Source organism: Brassica rapa, chromosome A10 (genome assembly GCF_000309985.2).
Source record: "Brassica rapa cultivar Chiifu-401-42 chromosome A10, CAAS_Brap_v3.01, whole genome shotgun sequence".
NCBI lineage: Eukaryota > Viridiplantae > Streptophyta > Magnoliopsida > Brassicales > Brassicaceae > Brassica > Brassica rapa.
In genome coordinates, this window is record NC_024804.2 from 12,110,290 (window position 1) to 12,128,867 (window position 18,578).

The 18,578-nt window shown below is 40.2% G+C and overlaps 4 protein-coding genes across 16 annotated transcripts; 2 read left to right on the plus strand and 2 right to left on the minus strand.

Moving 5' to 3' along the window:
* Nucleotides 1-222: 222 nt before the first annotated feature.
* On the minus strand, nucleotides 223-8,551 carry LOC103845167 (2-methoxy-6-polyprenyl-1,4-benzoquinol methylase, mitochondrial). Of its 4 annotated transcripts, none has more exons than XM_018655588.2 (9): nucleotides 8,141-8,551; nucleotides 2,022-2,138; nucleotides 1,808-1,934; nucleotides 1,658-1,719; nucleotides 1,422-1,577; nucleotides 1,163-1,307; nucleotides 983-1,054; nucleotides 772-880; nucleotides 223-452 (listed from the first exon to the last, which is right to left on the minus strand). In XM_018655588.2, exons 1-9 carry the CDS (start codon nucleotides 8,193-8,195, stop codon nucleotides 351-353), a joined length of 945 nt encoding a protein of 314 aa, XP_018511104.2. In that variant the 5' UTR covers nucleotides 8,196-8,551; the 3' UTR covers nucleotides 223-350. The 4 variants fall into 4 exon arrangements, with proteins under 4 accessions (XP_018511104.2, XP_009120254.1, XP_018511105.1 ...); XM_009122006.3 differs by lacking the exon at nucleotides 8,141-8,551 and adding an exon at nucleotides 2,362-2,702; XM_018655589.2 differs by lacking the exon at nucleotides 8,141-8,551 and adding an exon at nucleotides 2,248-2,454 and having other exon boundaries at nucleotides 2,022-2,141.
* On the plus strand, nucleotides 7,978-14,391 carry LOC103845171 (villin-5). 2 transcript variants are annotated; one of them, XM_033282753.1, is made up of 24 exons: nucleotides 8,109-8,184; nucleotides 8,540-8,609; nucleotides 9,267-9,355; nucleotides 9,452-9,551; nucleotides 9,647-9,715; nucleotides 9,803-10,039; nucleotides 10,112-10,289; nucleotides 10,378-10,510; nucleotides 10,605-10,767; nucleotides 10,854-11,001; nucleotides 11,095-11,201; nucleotides 11,291-11,446; nucleotides 11,517-11,585; nucleotides 11,668-11,736; nucleotides 11,819-11,953; nucleotides 12,037-12,165; nucleotides 12,265-12,412; nucleotides 12,543-12,553; nucleotides 12,656-12,796; nucleotides 12,875-13,000; nucleotides 13,070-13,135; nucleotides 13,226-13,574; nucleotides 13,673-13,863; nucleotides 13,937-14,391. In XM_033282753.1, exons 3-24 carry the CDS (start codon nucleotides 9,300-9,302, stop codon nucleotides 14,048-14,050), a joined length of 2,895 nt encoding a protein of 964 aa, XP_033138644.1. In that variant the 5' UTR covers nucleotides 8,109-8,184; nucleotides 8,540-8,609; nucleotides 9,267-9,299; the 3' UTR covers nucleotides 14,051-14,391. The 2 variants fall into 2 exon arrangements, with proteins under 2 accessions (XP_009120257.1, XP_033138644.1); XM_009122009.3 differs by lacking the exon at nucleotides 8,540-8,609 and having other exon boundaries at nucleotides 7,978-8,184; nucleotides 13,937-14,389.
* Nucleotides 14,275-15,499, minus strand: LOC103845170 (probable N-acetyl-gamma-glutamyl-phosphate reductase, chloroplastic). 8 transcript variants are annotated; one of them, XR_004452922.1, is made up of 4 exons: nucleotides 15,381-15,499; nucleotides 15,191-15,269; nucleotides 14,674-15,112; nucleotides 14,275-14,561 (listed from the first exon to the last, which is right to left on the minus strand). XR_004452922.1 is itself a non-coding variant. In XM_018655590.2 (3 exons), exons 1-3 carry the CDS (start codon nucleotides 15,278-15,280, stop codon nucleotides 14,502-14,504), a joined length of 279 nt encoding a protein of 92 aa, XP_018511106.1. In that variant the 5' UTR covers nucleotides 15,281-15,405; the 3' UTR covers nucleotides 14,275-14,501. The 8 variants fall into 8 exon arrangements, 1 of the variants encoding a protein (XP_018511106.1); XR_001956785.2 differs by having other exon boundaries at nucleotides 14,674-14,971; nucleotides 15,050-15,112; nucleotides 15,191-15,405; XR_001956784.2 differs by having other exon boundaries at nucleotides 14,674-14,971; nucleotides 15,050-15,122; nucleotides 15,191-15,405.
* A 134-nt stretch (nucleotides 15,500-15,633) lies between these two features.
* Nucleotides 15,634-18,565, plus strand: LOC103845172 (putative glucose-6-phosphate 1-epimerase). 2 transcript variants are annotated; one of them, XR_628474.3, is made up of 9 exons: nucleotides 15,634-15,891; nucleotides 16,181-16,255; nucleotides 16,666-16,722; nucleotides 16,809-16,969; nucleotides 17,097-17,237; nucleotides 17,404-17,506; nucleotides 17,602-17,701; nucleotides 17,796-18,064; nucleotides 18,301-18,565. XR_628474.3 is itself a non-coding variant. In XM_009122010.3 (8 exons), exons 1-8 carry the CDS (start codon nucleotides 15,796-15,798, stop codon nucleotides 18,002-18,004), a joined length of 942 nt encoding a protein of 313 aa, XP_009120258.1. In that variant the 5' UTR covers nucleotides 15,634-15,795; the 3' UTR covers nucleotides 18,005-18,286. The 2 variants fall into 2 exon arrangements, 1 of the variants encoding a protein (XP_009120258.1); XM_009122010.3 differs by lacking the exon at nucleotides 18,301-18,565 and having other exon boundaries at nucleotides 17,796-18,286.
* Nucleotides 18,566-18,578: the final 13 nt, after the last annotated feature.

Genomic DNA, 18,578 nt, shown 5'->3' on the forward strand with positions numbered 1-18,578 from the left:
TTTTATATATGAACACGTCGCTGAGTGAGTGAAACCTAATGGGCCCGATAAGCCCATTAAAAGCCTTTATTTTTTAATTGGTCTCGACGTCTTTGTGTGTTTTGTAACTTTTTGATCTTATTCTTCACATAACAAACACTTTTACGCCAGAAGTTTCATGTGATGATTTTATATTGAGATTGTTTTCAAATTACGTGTGTTTATTTGTAATGAAATTTGATAAATAATAATTTGAACAATTTAACAATTAAGAAGCAAATTCACTCTTGGACAGAGCTTTATTTTTCAAGTTTGAACTTTTACAGTTTGGGAAGCCGATAAAATGCACAAGGAAAAAGAAAGGAGAAAGATCAGAGCTTTATGGCAGAGTGAATGGCGACAACGCCACCAACAAGGTTCTCGTACTCCACCTTCTCAAATCCTGCGTCTGCTATCATCGTTGCAAATTTCTCCTGCATTAATCAGTTTCATTGAATCTTTAGCCATTACAAACATGCTTTAAACTTAAAACGTCTTATATCCCGACCAACATATGATGTGTTCATATAACCTTATTAGCTATCAAAACTGTAACGCCTATCTTCTTACATGATCCTAGCACAACCTTTCAACTAAATATTTGGTCATGGCATGTTGTTACTACTAATGTTTTCAAGAAACCCACTAGTTAAAGCATCATTATGGCTACATCATTTTAGCCAAATCTTCCAAACCACGCAAAGCAAAAAATCGCTACAAGACAGGTAATAAAAAAAGTTGAATATTTTGAACCTGAGGGGGAAACCGACGAACACTCTCAACCAAGTATTGGTAAGATTCCCGGTCACCGGCTATTAGTTCCCCTAAGTTTGGAATGACCTTGAATGAATACAAATCGTATCTGCAACACATGAAACAAAGTGAGTCTATCAGAGAAACAAACAATAAAAAAAAAAGACTTAGGGACGTGCTTCCACAGCATTGTATAATCATCAAAACTTACACATCTTTGAAGACCGGAATGTCTACATGGCTGAGCTCAAGGCACAAGAATCTTCCTCCCCGTTTTAGTACCCTGACAGAGCGAAAGACTTTTATAAGATTTATGCATAACCACTGAAACAGGAAACAACACACCAAAATCAAGACCAAGACAACGAAGAAGGTGTAGATATTTATATACCTGTAGGCCTCCGCGAGAGCCTTTTCGATGTGTGTGACATTCCTTATCCCAAATGCAATAGTGTATCCATCCATTGAGTTGTCATCGAAACTCAAGGCCTCTGCATCTCCTTCCACCCATACGAGTGACTTGTTATCTCCTAACCCTATTCAGAACAGTAAAGGAAGCCTGAGCTCACACACACACACACACAAAGCAAAATAGAAAGCAATCAAAAAGGTTAAAGACTTGATGCACAAACAAACATCTGATGTCTGACCTCTCTCAGCAGCACGTTGTTTCCCAACGTTTAACATGTTGGGATTAATATCACACACGTATATCTGAGTTTCTTCAAGTGAATCCTCATCAACTTTCCGCAATGCTCTTCGTTTAACACTGTTAACAGCGTCAAAGATCCTAAACGCAACATCACCTGCACATTAAAAACAACCCCTAACATTTTCAACTATAGAACTCCCAAGAGTGATGAAACAAAAAATTGTACAGACTAACCTGTTCCACCGGCAACATCAAGATGCTTCATCCCTGCAAATGGACTCAGCTTCCCAACGAGTCTGAAATCACCAAAAGCATTGTTTTTTTTAATACAAAACAAGTTATAACACTTGTAATATAAAAGAGTATCACCAGAGAGAGTCTAACCTTTCCTTCCAAAGCCTATGCAAGCCACCGCTCATGACATCATTCATGATATCGTAACTGGAAGCTACGTTGGTGAAAACGTTACCAACCAACTTGCTCTTCTCTTCTTCCTTCACTTGTTGAAACCCTGAAATGGAAGGTTAAACTCAGATTGTAAAAGTCATAATCCGAAATACAAAAGAGATAAAAGGATAGATTTTTATGAGAGTGATACCGAAACTTGTGGCGTGAGAATGAAGGGAAGCAAGAGAGGAGGAACGGTAACTCAAGACTCTGCTCCCAAACCTCCTGCTGATCGATCGAAGTGCCATAGCTTCTGTAAAATTTGTTCCTGCAACAAATCAAATCCCACAGTTTTGATGATGAGAGAGACCACTTCACCTACCAAATCTTAAAACAGAGGAGAAGACAATTTGCAAGAACATAAAAATGCTTCACCGAGAAGAAGCCAAAACCCTAATCTGAAATCTACCCAGCTCAGCTCGACGAAGAGGGGGACGTTCTAGACTCGAGAACTAACGACGAATCAAGAGTAATATCAATGGGAATCTTACTTAGTTTAAGAAAAAATCACAAACTCACAGCTCCGAGATCGAGTCTTGTGTTGCCGGTACCGGATCAAACTTTAACCGGCGTGTTATTCCAAAGGAGTAAATATTGGGCTTCTTGTAATTCGTTATAGGCCCATTTGGTTTTGGTCTCGGCCCATATGACTTAATTCGTTTAACCGGCCAATTAAAAAAAAAAGAATATTGGGGTTTGATAATAGAAGATGAACCGAAAAGATTAAGAGAGGAGCAACATTAATTCGAAAATATTCGATCATAATAACTGGTAGAATCTATGCTGACTTCGAGAGGAAGTAGCAGCGAGATCGAGTGAGGCGGCAAAGGAATGGAAAACATTGTTTGTGTTGAATCTAGCTCGACTCTTGACTCCTTCTACCTCGATCTAACGGTTTGTGCGAACTGAATAAGCAAAGAAAGAAAGAAAACAGAGACACCGTGATTTGGTCACCCGGAGTTCACCGCACTCCTCCGATGAGGAAGAGCCGCTATAACTCTCCGGAGCTGGAAAGATCCAGCAACTGCACTAGAGATCTTAGCTCAATTGAGCTCTTGAGATACAACAATGGCGACACTTCTCTTCTCGCACTTTCTATCTCTCTTCTCTCTAAATCACCTAATCCTTTTCTTCTCTACCTATGCTGTTATCTCATTCAGCTTACAACATAATAGAATTAACTCGAGACTTATATATATAACGTATAAGCTCGTGATTAAGTGCAGTCACACGTGCTCCTCACGTGTAAGATGGTTTACCCAAACCAAGTCTTCAATCTCTCTATCTTGATTGAACCGGAGCCTTAACCTGATCAGGAACACCTTATTTCAACACTCCACCTTGTTCCTTATCAGCTCCACCTTAAACTTCCACTTGTGCCAATACATCAACTCCCTTAACACTTCTATACCTTAACTCCAAGCAACCCCGCCTGGCTTATAACTTATGACCTCCAACGTATCAAGCTTCAGTGACTCTCAGCAAGTCCAATGCACCTTTGAACTTGCCAACGGGCAACACTTTTGTAAAAATGTCTGCTGGATTGTACTCTGTTGCGATCTTCACTATCTGAACCCATCCATCAGTAATCAGTTCCCTCACAAAATGATACTTCGTCTGAACGTGTTTGGTACGCTCGTGACATACTGCATTCTTGGCAAGTGCAATAGCACTCTGAGAATCGCAGTATATCTTCACAGCTTCCTGACTGAACCCAAGTTCGTCTGTAAACCCTTTCAACCAAACCGCTTCCCTTGATGCCTCTGAAAGAGCAATGTACTCTGATTCTGTAGAAGACAGCGCCACAACCTTCTGTAAACTTGACCTCCAGCTCACTGGATTACCACCAACCGTGAAGACCATTCCTGTTGTAGACCTCCTCTTATCAGCATCACCGGCATAGTCAGCATCACAATAGCCACGAACCACAAAATCGCCTTCATTTCTGAACACTAATCTAGTCTTAACCGAGCCTTTCAAATACCTGAGCAACCACTTAACAGCTTGCCAATGATCCTTTATCGGTTTACTCATATATCTGCATACAAGTCCAACTGCGAAGGCCATATCTGGACGAGTGCAAATCATTGCATACATTAAACTCCCAACCGCACTCTGATAAGGAACCCTCTTCATAGCTTCTGCTTGATCTCTCAGTTCAATCTCTGTAGCTGCTCTCAACGCAAAATGAGTACCCATTGGAGTACCAACTGACTTGGCCTGCTCCATTCCAAAATTACCAAGAACCTTAAAGATATATCCCTCTTGTGAGACTGTCAACACTCCTTTGACACGATCTCGAGATATCTCCATCCCTAGAATCTTCTTAGCTTCCCCGAGATCCTTCATTTCAAATTCTGAATTTAGCAGAATTTTAAGCTCCTTTATATGTTGACGACTTCTCGAAGCTATGAGAATATCATCAACATACAACAGCAGATATACAACTTCACCCTCCGGAAGTTCTTTGTAGTACACACAACTGTCAAACTCGCTTCTAACATAGCCACACCTCAACATGAACTGATCAAACCGTTGATTCCATTGACGCGGAGACTGCTTTAATCCATACAGTGACCGCTTCAGCAAACAAACTTTCTCAGGATGATCCTTGTCTTCATAACCCTCAGGTTGATCCATGTAAATCGTCTCATCCAAATAGCCATGGAGAAACGCGGTCTTCACGTCCATCTGTTGCAGCTCCATGTCAAAATGGACTACTGCAGACAGGATGATCCGTATCGAGACCATCTTCACCACAGGAGAAAATATCTCCTGATAATCTATTCCTTCCTTTTGAGAATACCCCTTCGCAACTAGTCTGGCCTTGAATCTTGGACCTTCCTCCTTTGTTGCACCTTCCTTTTTCTTGAATAGCCATCTATACCCAATAGGCCTTTGGTTGTTATTTCGATCAACCAGAACCCATGTTCCATTTTTCTGTAGTGAAGTCATCTCTTCATCTGATGCTTCTGACCATTTGTCACCATCTGGACTTTCCATAGCTTCTCTGAAACTTCCTGGTTCCTCATTACTCGACGCATCTGTCATCAGATACGCGTACCCAGATATATCTTCATCATCTGGATAAACGTGGTAGTCTTGAAGCTTTGCAGGTGGCTTAAGAACTCTTCTTGTCCTGTCCCTCGCAACTTGATAATCACTCTGTGCTGTAGATTCTGATTCTGCCTCAGTTTCCTCCTGAGCTTGAGTTCCTGGAGTCATTGTACAAGGAACGTCTTGTGCATCTCCACCTTGGACCTCCATATGCTTGTTCGTGTCTGATCCTACAAAATCATAACTCAAATTTTTTTTAGTAGAATTTGTTGTGATAGGATTTATACCTGAGTGATCCTTGTTCTTGTTGTTCTTGTACATCAAATCTTCTCTGAACACGACGTTGCGACTGATAACACATTTCTGTTCATCCATCAGCCAGACCCTAAACCCTTTCACGCCCTCTGGGTAACCGGTGAACACCCCTTTCTTAGCCCTTGGATTGAGCTTTCCATCGTCTGTGTGAATATATGCGATGCATCCGAATCTTCTGAGTCCTGTCAGGTCTGGGGCCTCTGTTGTCCACCTCTGCTCTGGTATCTCGAAGTCGATGACTGAAGAGGGGGTTCTGTTCAACAGATACACTGCTGTTGACACTGCCTCGGCCCAGAACTTAGCTTCTAGCCCACTCTCACTTAGCATGCTGCGGACCTTGTTCAGGATGGACCTGTTTAACCTCTCTGCCACCCCATTTTGTTGGGGTGTGTACGAACACGTACGATGCCTTACAATGCCTTCTTCTTTGCAAAATTGATCGAATCTTTGGTTGCAGAACTCTAACCCGTTGTCCGTACGTAGCTTCTTTACTTTCCTCTCTACTTGTACCTCTACCATCTTCTTCCACTCAACAAACCGCTGAAATGCTTCATCTTTCGTCTTCAGAAAATACACCCATACCTTTCTAGACCAATCATCTGTAAACGACAAGAAGTACTGGCATCTTCCTAAGCTCGGCGGAACATTGGGAGACCCCCATAGGTCTGAGTGGATGTAGTCTAGTCTTTCCTTGGTAAGATGTTGTGCTGGTCCGAAGCTCACCTTGTGTGTCTTACCTAAGACACAGTCCTCACAGAACTTCACCACGGAGACTTGATCACTCGGAATGCAGCCTCTTTTTACAAGCATTTCAAGTCCTTTCTGCCCAACGTGGCCCATACGACTGTGCCACAGTTGAGTCTGATCCTTCTCAGGTGATTCTCCCGCACAGCTCTCAGCTCTTATCGCAACTCCTTTTAGGAAGTACAATGTGTCTGTCCCCTTTCTGTAACCTCTCATTATCAAGGTACAGCCCTTGACAATCTTCATGATACCATTGGAACCTTTAAATTCGCAGCCTTTGTTTTCCAAGGTTCCGAGAGATATGAGATTCCTCCCTATTCCTGGCATATACCTCACGTCATGAAGCACAAAAGTAGTCCCGTCTGGATTCTGAAATCTGATAGAACCAACTCCTTTTACTTCGGTAATGGAGTTGTTAGCCATCCTGACTCTTCCTTCTGCGACCTCAGTCATTTCTATGAACAGATCCCTTCTTGGCGTCATGTGAAACGAGCACCCTGTGTCGAGAATCCATTCTTCTGACTCGTCTGTTGACTGAGTAATATTAACCTCTGCCGCTATTAACCCCACCAGATCGTGAGCATCATCCCTTACCATTGACGACTCTCCTCTGTCAGATTGATTCTTGTGTTTATTCTTCTCAAGCCACTTGTAGCATTGTTTCTTGTAGTGTCCTTCCTTACCGCATATCCAGCACACTTTCTTTCTATCTGTTGACTTGGATCTGGACCTGAAGTTCTTCTTACTTGCATAACTGCTTTGATGATTTCTGCTTTCTGATCTTCCTCTCGCAAAGTGCCCTTCTGAGCTGCTTCGAGACCCCGACACATCCTTTAGCTCCTTCTCTTTAGACCGAGCTGAGCTAGCTACTTCGTCAACCTTTATGACATCTCGACCATATTTGAGCGTCTCTTTAAGTTGATCATACCGTGGAGGCAGCGAGTTGAGCAAGAGTATAGCTTGCACCTCCTCAGGAACCTCAATGCTTAGATTACTCAAGTCACCTATGATCTTCAAGAACTCATCAATATTGTCATCGATGGTCTTGCTTTCTTGCATCTTGAAGCTGTATAACTTCAGCTGCGCATGAACTCGATTCGGTAGTGACTTAGGCATGTACAGCTTCTCCAACGTCTCCCAAGTCTCGAACGCGGTGGTACACCTCTCAATCTTACGCAGAACGTGATCTCCTACATTCAAGAAGATTATATTCATCGCCTTCTCGCACCGTTCAGATCTGGTGCTCTCTTCTTCGACGATCTTCTTCTTCTTCTCAGGATCTTCCTCTTCGGTTTCATCTTCAAGCTTCACCTTATCTGCCAGTACATCTTTCAATCCCGAAACACTAAGGTAAGCGTACATTCTTCTTTTCCATAGCGAGAAATCGCCATCACCATCGAATCTCTCGATCTCGCACTTAGTTCCCTTCATCTTCGATCGATCTTGAACGGATAACCGTCGAGTAGGTTCGCTAGCTTGCGAACCTGGCTCTGATACCACTTCTGTTGAATCTAGCTCGACTCTTGACTCCTTCTACCTCGATCTAACGGTTTGTGCGAACTGAATAAGCAAAGAAAGAAAGAAAACAGAGACACCGTGATTTGGTCACCCGGAGTTCACCGCACTCCTCCGATGAGGAAGAGCCGCTATAACTCTCCGGAGCTGGAAAGATCCAGCAACTGCACTAGAGATCTTAGCTCAATTGAGCTCTTGAGATACAACAATGGCGACACTTCTCTTCTCGCACTTTCTATCTCTCTTCTCTCTAAATCACCTAATCCTTTTCTTCTCTACCTATGTTGTTATCTCATTCAGCTTACAACATAATAGAATTAACTCGAGACTTATATATATAACGTATAAGCTCGTGATTAAGTGCAGTCACACGTGCTCCTCACGTGTAAGATGGTTTACCCAAACCAAGTCTTCAATCTCTCTATCTTGATTGAACCGGAGCCTTAACCTGATCAGGAACACCTTATTTCAACAGTTTGTTACTATTTGCGCCGTGAATTGATAAAACCCCGCCGCTCAAGGCTCTACGGTCATGGGGGAAATCGATCGGCGATTTTCCAGAATTGTTTGGATTCGCGGTGGGGAAGAAGAAGAAGAAGAGGAAAGTGAAAATAAAGAGAGAGAGTGAGAGAAACTGACCTTGCGGCGAGGGGACAAGTGAAAGTGACGAATCCGCACGAGAGGTTAAATGCATTCACCTTTTCTGATTTCTCTAATTCTTGTTTAGGCTTTCGTTTTTCATAACCCTCCCTATGCGTTTTAAACTTAATTTTAATTGAAGAGACGATTAATATTTTATTAGCCAGTCACTGAAATCCATAATAATCGAAAATAGCTTAATCTACTAATTAATTGATATAGCTAATATTGGATTTAACCATTTCATCATTATGTTTTGCCAAGTGACTCTCTCCATTTTTTTTATTTTTTTTTTAATTTGTTTTCGATGTGTTAAAACCCGAAATAGCGGGAAGTCCAACCACAAAGTTCGCATCTTATTTTCTCGGATCATCACATTTTTCTTTTCTTCGCATCAAGGAGAATTTTTTACAACGATGCACGCAGCAGCATTGCACCTTGTTCTTTAACAAAACTCTGTAAAAAAAAGGTATTCCTTTGTAGCAATTCCTGCTTTTTCATTTTTGTCTTTGTTGTTGTAAATATACAGAAATAATTATTTTCTATCTATAATCCCACCATTATGCATCACCTTCATGCATGAAGTTTATAATCGTTCAGATCGTTTTTTTTTCTTACTTTTGGGTTTTATGCATGTGGATTCGATCGCCTCGAGACTAATGCATTTTTTTTCTAACGAATCTGTCTGAATATTCATCTCTAATTTGAATCTTCTTTTTCTTCTTGTTTGCTGCCTGAATATCCTCTGTTATTGTGTCTTTTGTCTGAATCTTTGCAGCTCTTCTAACGATCATGCTACCTTTTGTCATGTTATGGTTGAGTAGATATGGTTGAGAATGTTTGGTGTTTCAGTAAAACATGAATCAATAGAAGTTTTTTTCGAGTCTCGATTACAATGGTTGTTGTCACAGCGATTCTAGTACCTACATTGTACCAACTATCAAACACCCTCTGCACGATTCAAGAGACTTCTCCTTTTTGTTTTCAACTGCATTGCGTAGATTATAAATTATATGCCGGTTACACGCACTGATATATCGAGAAGCACCTCTTTCTTTCCTTTCTGTAAATCTGCATTTACAACTTCTTCCGTGTTCCTATTCATAGTCGTTAACAATCTTTGCAGGTTGAGTTTGTTTCTTGAAATCTAAGAAGCAGAATGACGTTTTCTATGAGAGATTTAGATCAGGCTCTCCAAGGATGTGGCCAGAAATCGTAATGCTTTTCTCACTCTTAATGTTTTTCTGTATTTTACAATTGCTATTAAACTATCTGCATATTTTATATCTCATGGTTGTTGCGCATATACAGTGGGATTGAAATATGGCGCATCGAGAGCTTCAAACCTGTCGCTGTTCCAAAAGAGTCCCATGGTAAATTTTTCACCGGGGATTCCTATATTGTCTTAAAGGTCGGTGATCTTTCGTGTATACATCTCTGGTTGATTATATATATACTTCTTTTGATTGTTTTTAAAACCTTCTTACCTAACTGTCTCAATGCCAGACCACAGCGTCAAGAAGCGGTTCCCTGCATCACGATATTCACTACTGGCTTGGTAAAGATTCCAGTCAGGTAAAACACTCTCTTCATATTCTTCTTATTCTTCTTTTTCGTTCTCTTCAGCAGATAATAGTAATGGTGGTGTGTTGATTAAAACAGGACGAAGCTGGTTCTGTTGCTGTTATGACAGTTGAGTTAGATTCAGCGTTAGGTGGGCGTGCTGTTCAGTATCGAGAAGTACAGGGTCAAGAGACCGAGAAGTTCCTTTCCTACTTCAAGCCTTGCATTATACCTCAGGAAGGTGGCGTCGCCTCCGGGTTCAACCACGTCAAGCCTGAGGAGCATCAGACGCGTCTGTATATCTGCAAAGGCAAACATGTCGTCCGTGTAAAGGAGGCAAGTCATTTAACAATGTCCTGTAGATTTCTTTTCACTCAACCTGGAGATTTAATTTGCTCTCATTTACAGGTGCCGTTTGCTCGGTCTACTCTCAACCACGACGACGTTTTCATTCTTGATACAGAGTCTAAAATTTTCCAGTTCAGTGGTTCCAAATCGAGTATTCAAGAAAGAGCCAAAGCTCTTGAGGTTGTTCAGTACATTAAAGACACGTACCATGATGGAAAGTGCGAGATTGCAGCTGTTGGTAAGTGAACTGAACTGTCAGAAGCTATGGAGGCTAAAAGCTTTTTGCCAACTTTATTAAGTTTTTGATGTGAGTTCCTTTCTTGTAGAGGATGGGAGGATGATGGCTGATGCTGAAGCTGGAGAGTTTTGGGGTTTGTTTGGTGGATTTGCTCCGCTTCCTAAGAAACCAGCATCCAATGATGACCAAACCGCTGAATCTGACGGGATCAAACTTTTCAGGTAGAATACCTTTGATCTTAACACAAGTTGCCTTGTAATTGATTACTCTAACAGATTAGTATGTTCTGACGTGAGATATGTTTCGTCTTTCAAGTGTTGAGAAGGGAAAGACAGAACCCATAGAGGTTGAGTCTTTGCAGAAAGACCTTCTGGACACTAACAAATGTTACATTCTCGACTGTGGGCTCGAATTGTTCGTTTGGAAGGGTAGAAGTACTTCAATCGACCAAAGAAAGAGCGCAAGTCAAGCTGCAGAAGTAAATTTCTTCTCATGCACCAAATGAACAGTCTTGTTTTGATGAGCTTTTGCTATATGTCATATTGTCATTCTTGGCTTTTTCAGGAGTTTTTTCGTTCGTCTGAACGTCCAAAATTGAACCTGGTCAGTGTGATGGAAGGGTTTGAAACGGTGATGTTCCGATCTAAGTTTGATTCATGGCCAGCTACAAGTACCGTAGCTGAGCCCCAACAGGGCCGAGGCAAAGTTGCAGGTGTAGTAGACTAGTAGCTATATTGATCAAATTGCTAAAGTTGCAATCTCTCTGATTATGAGATACTAATCTCTGTTTGTTCTTTCACTATAGCTCTTTTGCAACGGCAAGGAGTTAACGTTCAAGGCCTGGTCAAGACTTCTTCTTCTTCTTCTAAAGACGAACCTAAACCATACATTGATGCCACAGGAAATCTCCAGGTAGCACTATATCTTTGTTGATGTATTCAAATAAGTGAACATAACCATAACATAGTCATTTGATTGTTGTTAACTATGATTTTTTTCAGGTCTGGCGAATGAATGGCGAGGAAAAGATCTCTCTTGAAGCAGCAGAGCAATCAAAGTTCTACAGCGGAGATTGTTACATATTCCAGTACTCATATCCAGGAGAAGACAGGGAGGAACATCTAGTGGGTACTTGGTTAGGAAAGCAAAGCGTCGAGGTAAACCTCATCTCATATATATAAAGCTTCTTTCTCTTTATATGTGCTCAGTGATGATGATGATATATAGGAAGACAGAGAAACTGCTATTTCCATAGCAAGTAAGATGGTTGAATCCATGAAGTTTATGCCGGCGCAGGTGCTTCATCCTGGTTTTTTCGTTATAGATTCTAAGGCTACGTACATATCGGACAGGAGTTTATTAGTCTTAATCCGTGCAGGCTCGCATTTACGAGGGAAAAGAACCGATTCAGTTTTTCGTGATCATGCAAAGCTTCATCACATTTAAGGTAATATCTAGGCTTTTGTTTTGTTTGTTTTGAAGTGATTTTGTATAACAATCTCTGCAAAAATCGTTTATTTTTGTCGCAGGGTGGTGTAAGTGATGCTTTCAAGAAGTACATAGCAGACAATGAAGTCCCTGACATTACTTACGATAAAGGTGTAGCGCTCTTTAGGGTTCAAGGTTCCGGACCAGAGAACATGCAAGCAATACAGATAGAAGCGGTACGTGTGTTGAAAACCATTATCAAGCAATTTTGTTCATAAGTTTTAAGACAGATAACTCAGCTATTATCCGGCTCCAACAGGTTTCCACAGGGCTAAATTCTTCGCATTGTTATATATTACATGGTGACTCTACTGTTTTCACTTGGTGTGGCAATCTAACTTCCTCCGATGATAAAGAACTTATGGAGAGAATGTTGGACCTGATCAAGGTAATATTGAGCTTTGTTTCTGCAGTTTGGAAGCTTACCTCCTCAGATCTCTAACATGGTTGAACCTCTGCTTCTTGTCTTTTTTTATTTTCTATGCAGCCAAATGAACACACCAAGGCACAAAAGGAAGGTTCAGAGTGTGAACAGTTTTGGGAATTATTAGGAGGCAAATCAGAATATCCGAGCCAGAAGATCAAAAAGGATGGAGAGAGTGATCCTCATCTCTTCTCTTGCACAATCTCAAACGGTAAAAAACATTCCACGACTTTCACTTTTCTTTTTTCTCTAAATCCAAGCACTGATATAAACTCTCATCTGCACTCTCTGGTGGGTTTTGTTCTCCCTTGATCATCTTGTGGATGTTGCTATCTCACCAGAAAATCTAAAGGTAACGTATGGCTTTCATTTTGATAAGCCAATGTTCATGTTATGATCCCACATCTCGGGTACTTACCAAGGCTATTATTTCTTTCATTTTATCCGCATATAGGTTACAGAGATCTTCAGCTTCACTCAAGATGATTTGATGACTGAAGATATCTTCATTCTTGATTGTCACACTGAGATCTTTGTCTGGGTCGGTCAACAAGTTGACCCCAAGAAGAAACCACAAGTTTTAACCATTGGAGAGGTACTTAATGTTCATTCAACTATATATTAATGTAGAAAAACTACAAAATCTGTTCTTATGAATCCTCTGCCTCAACAGAAATTCCTTAAGCACGATTTCCTTCTAGAGAATCTAGCAAGCGAGACGCCGATATACATTGTAACTGAAGGAAACGAACCTCCGTTTTTTACTCGGTTCTTCACCTGGGACTCTTCTAAATCTGCAGTAAGTGACATTTCTTTCTACACTTGCTCCATATTCGCTCCCTGTAATCTAACTCTACACTTCCTTCAGATGCATGGAAACTCTTTCCAGAAAAAGCTTGCAGTCCTGACAAACAAAGGAAAGCCGCTTCTAGATGTAAAAAAACTTTAACCTCATTTGGTTACATTTCTGCAAAAACCAATCTGGACTTCTGTCTTATATGTTGTGTGGTCTATTTGCTGTCAGAAACCTAAAAGAAGAGTACCAGCGTATAGTAGCCGGTCCAGCGTTCCAGACAAATCGCAGCCGCGGTCAAGAAGTATGACTTCTAGTCCAGACAGAGCTCGGGTGAGGGGACGATCTCCAGCTTTCAACGCACTTGCTGCAAACTTTGAGAAATTAGGCACAAGAAACCAATCGACTCCACCACCTATGGTTAGCCCATTGGTCCGGAAGCTTTACCCGAAATCTCATGCACCAGACCTCACAAAGCTCGCTCCCAAATCCGCAGCTTTTGCTGCCCGCACAGCGCTTTTCGAGAAATTTAGGCCTACTCCTCAAGAAGCAGCACCAACTACCCCCAGTTCATCTGAAGGTGCGCAGTCACAGTTAAACACCCCCAAAACTATCGATATGGTTAGAAAAGGTGAAGATGTTGAGCTTACCCTTGTTTGATCTTTTTGATGCATGAAGCTACAAACGAAGCAGAGGCACCAAAGCCAACATCAGAGACGACAGATGAAGAATCAATGAACAACATTCATGAAGATTCAAAAGAAGAAGCAGAAGCAGAAGAAGACAGCAGCCTGCCTACTTTCCCATACGAACGCCTCAAAACGGACTCAGAGGATCCTGTTCCAGATATCGACCTCGCTAGAAGAGAGGTCAGATTCTTCAAAACATATTTATTAATAAGATTGTGGTTTGTGTGCTAATGAAGAGAGCTTATGTTTCCAGGCATACATGAGTGCAGCAGAGTTCAATGAGAAACTTGAAATGACAAAGAAAGAGTTTTATAAACTGCCAAAGTGGAAACAAAACAAGCTTAAAATGGCTGTTCAATTATTCTGAACAAACTTCCCTCAAGAACTCCCGGGCTTCTTCTTCATCATCATCCGTAAGCTGATCCTTTTCTCGGAATTTGAACCTATTGATAGAGATCAGAAGAGGCGGTTCAACTGAGAACTCATATTCTTATGCAATGATGGATCAAGAGAACCAGTTTAGTATAGTGGTTATGCCATACTCTCATCTTTGGTTAATCTTTATTCCTTTTCGTTTGCAGTTCAAATAGAGGGCTTCATCCATCTATTTTCCTTCACCTTTTGAGCTTGCTTACAAATAATCAAATTTTTACATTTTTAATATCATACATAATACAAATCTTCTAAGATGATAGGATTCTTTCTGTTTATTATCTCACTGATCTGTGTGGCTGTAGATTTTGCATTCCCTAGACTTGACTTGACTTTCCTCTGGTGCTTTATTGAATAAAGAGTGTAAATTAAATCATAAAAGCACTCTAAACAGCCACATTGTGCTTAGAATTATCCTTTGAAGCTCCTTTCACAAGATTGTCAATCTGCAAACATACAAAACAAAATGATCAAGTACATTCTTCTTTTATATATATACGTTTTATAGCAGATGATGGTAGCCGTTCAAAAAAAAAAAATAGCAGATGATAGTTATACCACTGAGATTATGATAGCTCGTCCAGGTATACGATCAGGGAACACGTTCACAAAACAATAGTTTGAGCCTCTAACATTGTGTGTTCGAGGAACAACTCCTTCATCCACAACTTTGACAAACTCTTCTTCCTACATAATATATAAGTAAAACAAAACTAGTATCTGGCTTTGATACATACAACACAAAGAGTAAAAACGATATCACAATCTCATAAGACGATTATAACTGCTGGCACAAGTCTTGTGTTCTAACTCCGGGAGCCATTTCCACATATATAGTCGATTGCATTCGGCGGATCTACTCAAACAGTAGAGGTTTAGTTTTTAACGATAACCGTAGAGAAGATGATGCTAGAAAAATCAACACAATTTATACCGGATCTTACAGTAGAGTCCCTCATTGACTCTACCTCGCGTACTTGGAATCCATTATTAAAAGCTGTGATTCTCTTCAAAATCAAAGAGGTCACTAAAAAAAGCAAAGATTCAAAATGAAATTAACAAGTTGAGAATGTACCTCAGCACCAGTGTAGCCACTTGCACCGAGAAGACCAATACGAATTATCCTTTTCAAAGCAATATTATTGGCAGAAACTCTGAAACTCATTGAAGAAGATGGCCTCCTCTTGAAAATTCATTTTAAGTTAAAAAAGAAAGAAAGTGAAACACACATTTGTTGGGAAACTGCAAATACAAAAAAAAAAGACCTTGAACCAGCATCCTTGTTCGAAGCAAATTGAGCTAAATGTAGAAGGCGCACGCACTACTCATTCTCTCTCGGATAAGCTTTGTGATTTGAATAATCAACGATTGAATTCGAAAATTGCATAAACCTCTCTCAACTCTCTCTCGAGAGAGAATGTGAAGAAAGCTTTGTGATCGGTCATGAAAACCGTTGAACCGGATCAAAAACCCGGTTTTCTCATTATTTTTTGTTTTAAATGTTATAAACCAAAATATTAAACAGAGCCATATAATAAGGAAAGAGAGAGATACGGTTCGAACAAAAACGGCAAAGAAAAGTTTTGGCGATACCTTTTTTAACTCTCTTTAGCGTGAAGGAAAAATCAGTGAAGAAATCCTTAAGAGTAGATCTTGTTTTTGATTCTGGTACAAAAACCAATGGCGACTGAGCGTCCTCCTTCTTTTGAGCTCGCCAAAGGTATCAATGGCCTCGACAAAATCGTCCTCCGCCAGTCTCGTTTCCGCTCCGCCGAGGTATCTATCTCCTTTTCACTCTCTATCTCTCTAACTGATCTGAGATTTTTTTACATCTTTTGTGATCGCCGATTGCGATTGCGATTGCGATTGCGAATCTCATCTCTAGTGATTTGAACTAGATCTGTGGATTTACTCAGTCCTCTACAAAGTAGTCTAGTCTATGAATCCATGGATCTGTTGAATTGATTGATTCCGAGTGGATTATATTGATCATCAGTTTGTTGTGTTATTATTATGATTCCTTCACAATGATGTTAATTTGGTTTCTGACAAAAAAAAAATGGAGGTATACTTGTATGGTGGTCATGTGACTTCTTGGAAGAATGAGAATGGTGAAGAGTTGCTTTACCTCAGCAGCAAGGTATTATCCACATCTTCCATCTGATTTTAAAAAATCACATTATGGTTCATGAAAACAGCTTCAAACTCCCTTAGAAACAGACTAACTGTCACTTTTATCTTGAATCTGCGGAGAAAATAAGAATAATGCCTAAAGAAGTTGATATTGGAAATGCTATACATTTGCCATTAGATGCTTCTCTGGTTTGCCTGTGATGCAAAAGAGTATTTATCTTCTTAGAATGATTGCTTCAAGGAGGTTGATGACATCAATTCTTACTTTCATGTTTAGTTTAATTTCCAAATAAAGCATGTGAAAGAATAGAGGACATTTGATTTTGCAGTCTCGTTGTTTTGTTTTTGGCCTCGTTTAGTGAGTGTATGAGCGTAAAGCGATAGAGATCTGAGACCAATGTGCTATGCGTTGTGCAGGCTATATTCAAGCCTCCAAAGCCAATCCGTGGAGGGATTCCGCTATGCTTCCCACAAGTAGGGTGTTTGTGTTTCTTCCTTTGTTTGTTCCATTTTACTATTGAATGTGCTCCTGAAATTCTCTTCTTTTTTTGTACGTGCAGTTCAGTAACCTTGGTACACTCGAATCACATGGATTCGCTAGAAACAGGATCTGGGAAGTTGATGCTAGCCCACCTCCTTTGCCAACGTATTCTTCTCCTAATGCTTTCGTTGACCTGATCCTGAGGCCAACTGAAGACGATCTGAAGACATGGCCTCACAAGTAAGATTCTTCAGAACTCGCTCTCGTTATACTTTTCTTAGAACAGTATGCACGTATTAAACTTGAAATGTCTACATTGAATCTTGTGCGCATTTACTAACTTCCGTCTCGTTGCATCCAATTTCAGTTTTGAGTTCAGGATGAGGGTGGACTTGGGATCTGAAGGAGAATTGACACTGACATCTCGTATCAGGAACACCAACGCTGATGGAAAGCCGTTTACATTCACATTTGCTTACCACACCTATTTCTCTGTCTCGGACATCAGGTACTCTCATTGCATTCATGTGTTCACATGCCTCGATCTCCACTGTCTTTTGCTTTCATTTTCTCGAAGTATTGAGTTTATACTGTATTAAACTCCTACATATATCTTCCTGGGAAGCTTTGGAATATTAATTTTGGTATATGCATGGGATTTTCCTTGTGTTCAGTGAAGTACGGGTTGAAGGATTGGAGACTCTGGATTATCTAGACAACTTAAAGAACAGAGAACGTTTTACGGAGCAAGGAGATGCTATTACTTTTGAATCCGAAGTAAGTTTGACATATCCAGTCTCTCCTTCTTTCTGAAATATATGTCTTAGTATCATCACTTTAAAAAAGGAACTTGTTACTTGTTTGAAAACTAGATTGACAAGATATACCTAAGCACTCCTACAAAGATTGCTATTTTGGACCACGAGAAAAAGAGGACCTTCGTTGTACGCAAGGATGGGCTTGCTGATGCAGGTAAAACATAAAACCCTCTTTATTTGTACCAGAATCTTAGTTGCGTTCTACTAATTAGAATTCAAAACTGATTCATTCATATTCGTGTGGTCAGTGGTGTGGAATCCATGGGATAAGAAGTCAAAGACGATATCAGACTTGGGAGATGAAGACTATAAGCATATGCTATGTGTTGAAGCTGCAGCTGTGGAAAGACCCATCACATTAAAACCGGGTGAAGAATGGAAAGGAAGACTCGAGCTCTCTGCGGTTCCTTCAAGTTACTCCAGTGGACAGCTTGACCCCAAGAAAGTCCTCCAATGAACCTTTCAAACTTCAAAAAAATATCACTCTTTCTCCTCTCTTTTTCTTATTTGATTTCAGGTAGCTTTCAAAATATATACTCTTTTCCCGTTTATATCTCCCTTTCATGAACACTTTCTTGTGTGCGTTCCAAAACGACAAGACATACAAAATCTTTTCGTTTATATTGGTACACATGATCGGGGTATCTTTCCTTTGATTTAGATATTCTGTCATTTTGTTAAGAGAAATATTTTGATTTTGTGGTTTCTGTTTATTTTAAATGATAAAAAAAGAATTACATTTGGTTTGTGCAGTACTATGAAGAAACGAGTGAAGGAAGGCGTAAAGATGATATGGTGTTTTGGTTTTCGCAATGGAATAAATAAATTTCTTCTAAGTGCACTATAAAATAATACTTGTTGATTAGTTTTTGCCTATTGGAGAGTTCTTTTTTGTTTTGCTTATATGGATAGTTGTAGTAGACCAATCAGTGCTTGTGTCTAGCCTTTGTCCGGTCAGGTCCAAAGGTATTTCGAACTTGTAAAAATATATTGATAAAAAATGAATATCAAATCGAAAGAATAGTATACAA

Coding starts and splice junctions, on each gene's coding strand:
- LOC103845167 (XM_018655588.2), bottom strand. CDS start 8,195: ATGCATTTAACCTCTCGTGCGGATTCGTCACTTTCACTTGTCCCCTCG. Junction 1,720..1,807: donor CATAGGCTTTGGAAGGAAAG/GTTAGACTCTCT, acceptor TGGTGATTTCAG/ACTCGTTGGGAAGCTGAGTC. Junction 1,055..1,162: donor GCTCTCGCGGAGGCCTACAG/GTATATAAATAT, acceptor TCGCTCTGTCAG/GGTACTAAAACGGGGAGGAA.
- LOC103845171 (XM_009122009.3), top strand. CDS start 9,300: ATGACGTTTTCTATGAGAGATTTAGATCAGGCTCTCCAAGGATGTGGC. Junction 9,356..9,451: donor CAAGGATGTGGCCAGAAATC/GTAATGCTTTTC, acceptor GCGCATATACAG/TGGGATTGAAATATGGCGCA. Junction 13,575..13,672: donor TACCCCCAGTTCATCTGAAG/GTGCGCAGTCAC, acceptor TGATGCATGAAG/CTACAAACGAAGCAGAGGCA.
- LOC103845170 (XM_018655590.2), bottom strand. CDS start 15,280: ATGAGTTTCAGAGTTTCTGCCAATAATATTGCTTTGAAAAGGATAATT. Junction 14,803..15,190: donor GTGGCTACACTGGTGCTGAG/GTACATTCTCAA, acceptor TATATTATGTAG/GAAGAAGAGTTTGTCAAAGT. Junction 14,562..14,673: donor GAGCTATCATAATCTCAGTG/GTATAACTATCA, acceptor GTATGTTTGCAG/ATTGACAATCTTGTGAAAGG.
- LOC103845172 (XM_009122010.3), top strand. CDS start 15,796: ATGGCGACTGAGCGTCCTCCTTCTTTTGAGCTCGCCAAAGGTATCAAT. Junction 16,256..16,665: donor TGCTTTACCTCAGCAGCAAG/GTATTATCCACA, acceptor TGCGTTGTGCAG/GCTATATTCAAGCCTCCAAA. Junction 16,970..17,096: donor CTGAAGACATGGCCTCACAA/GTAAGATTCTTC, acceptor ATCCAATTTCAG/TTTTGAGTTCAGGATGAGGG.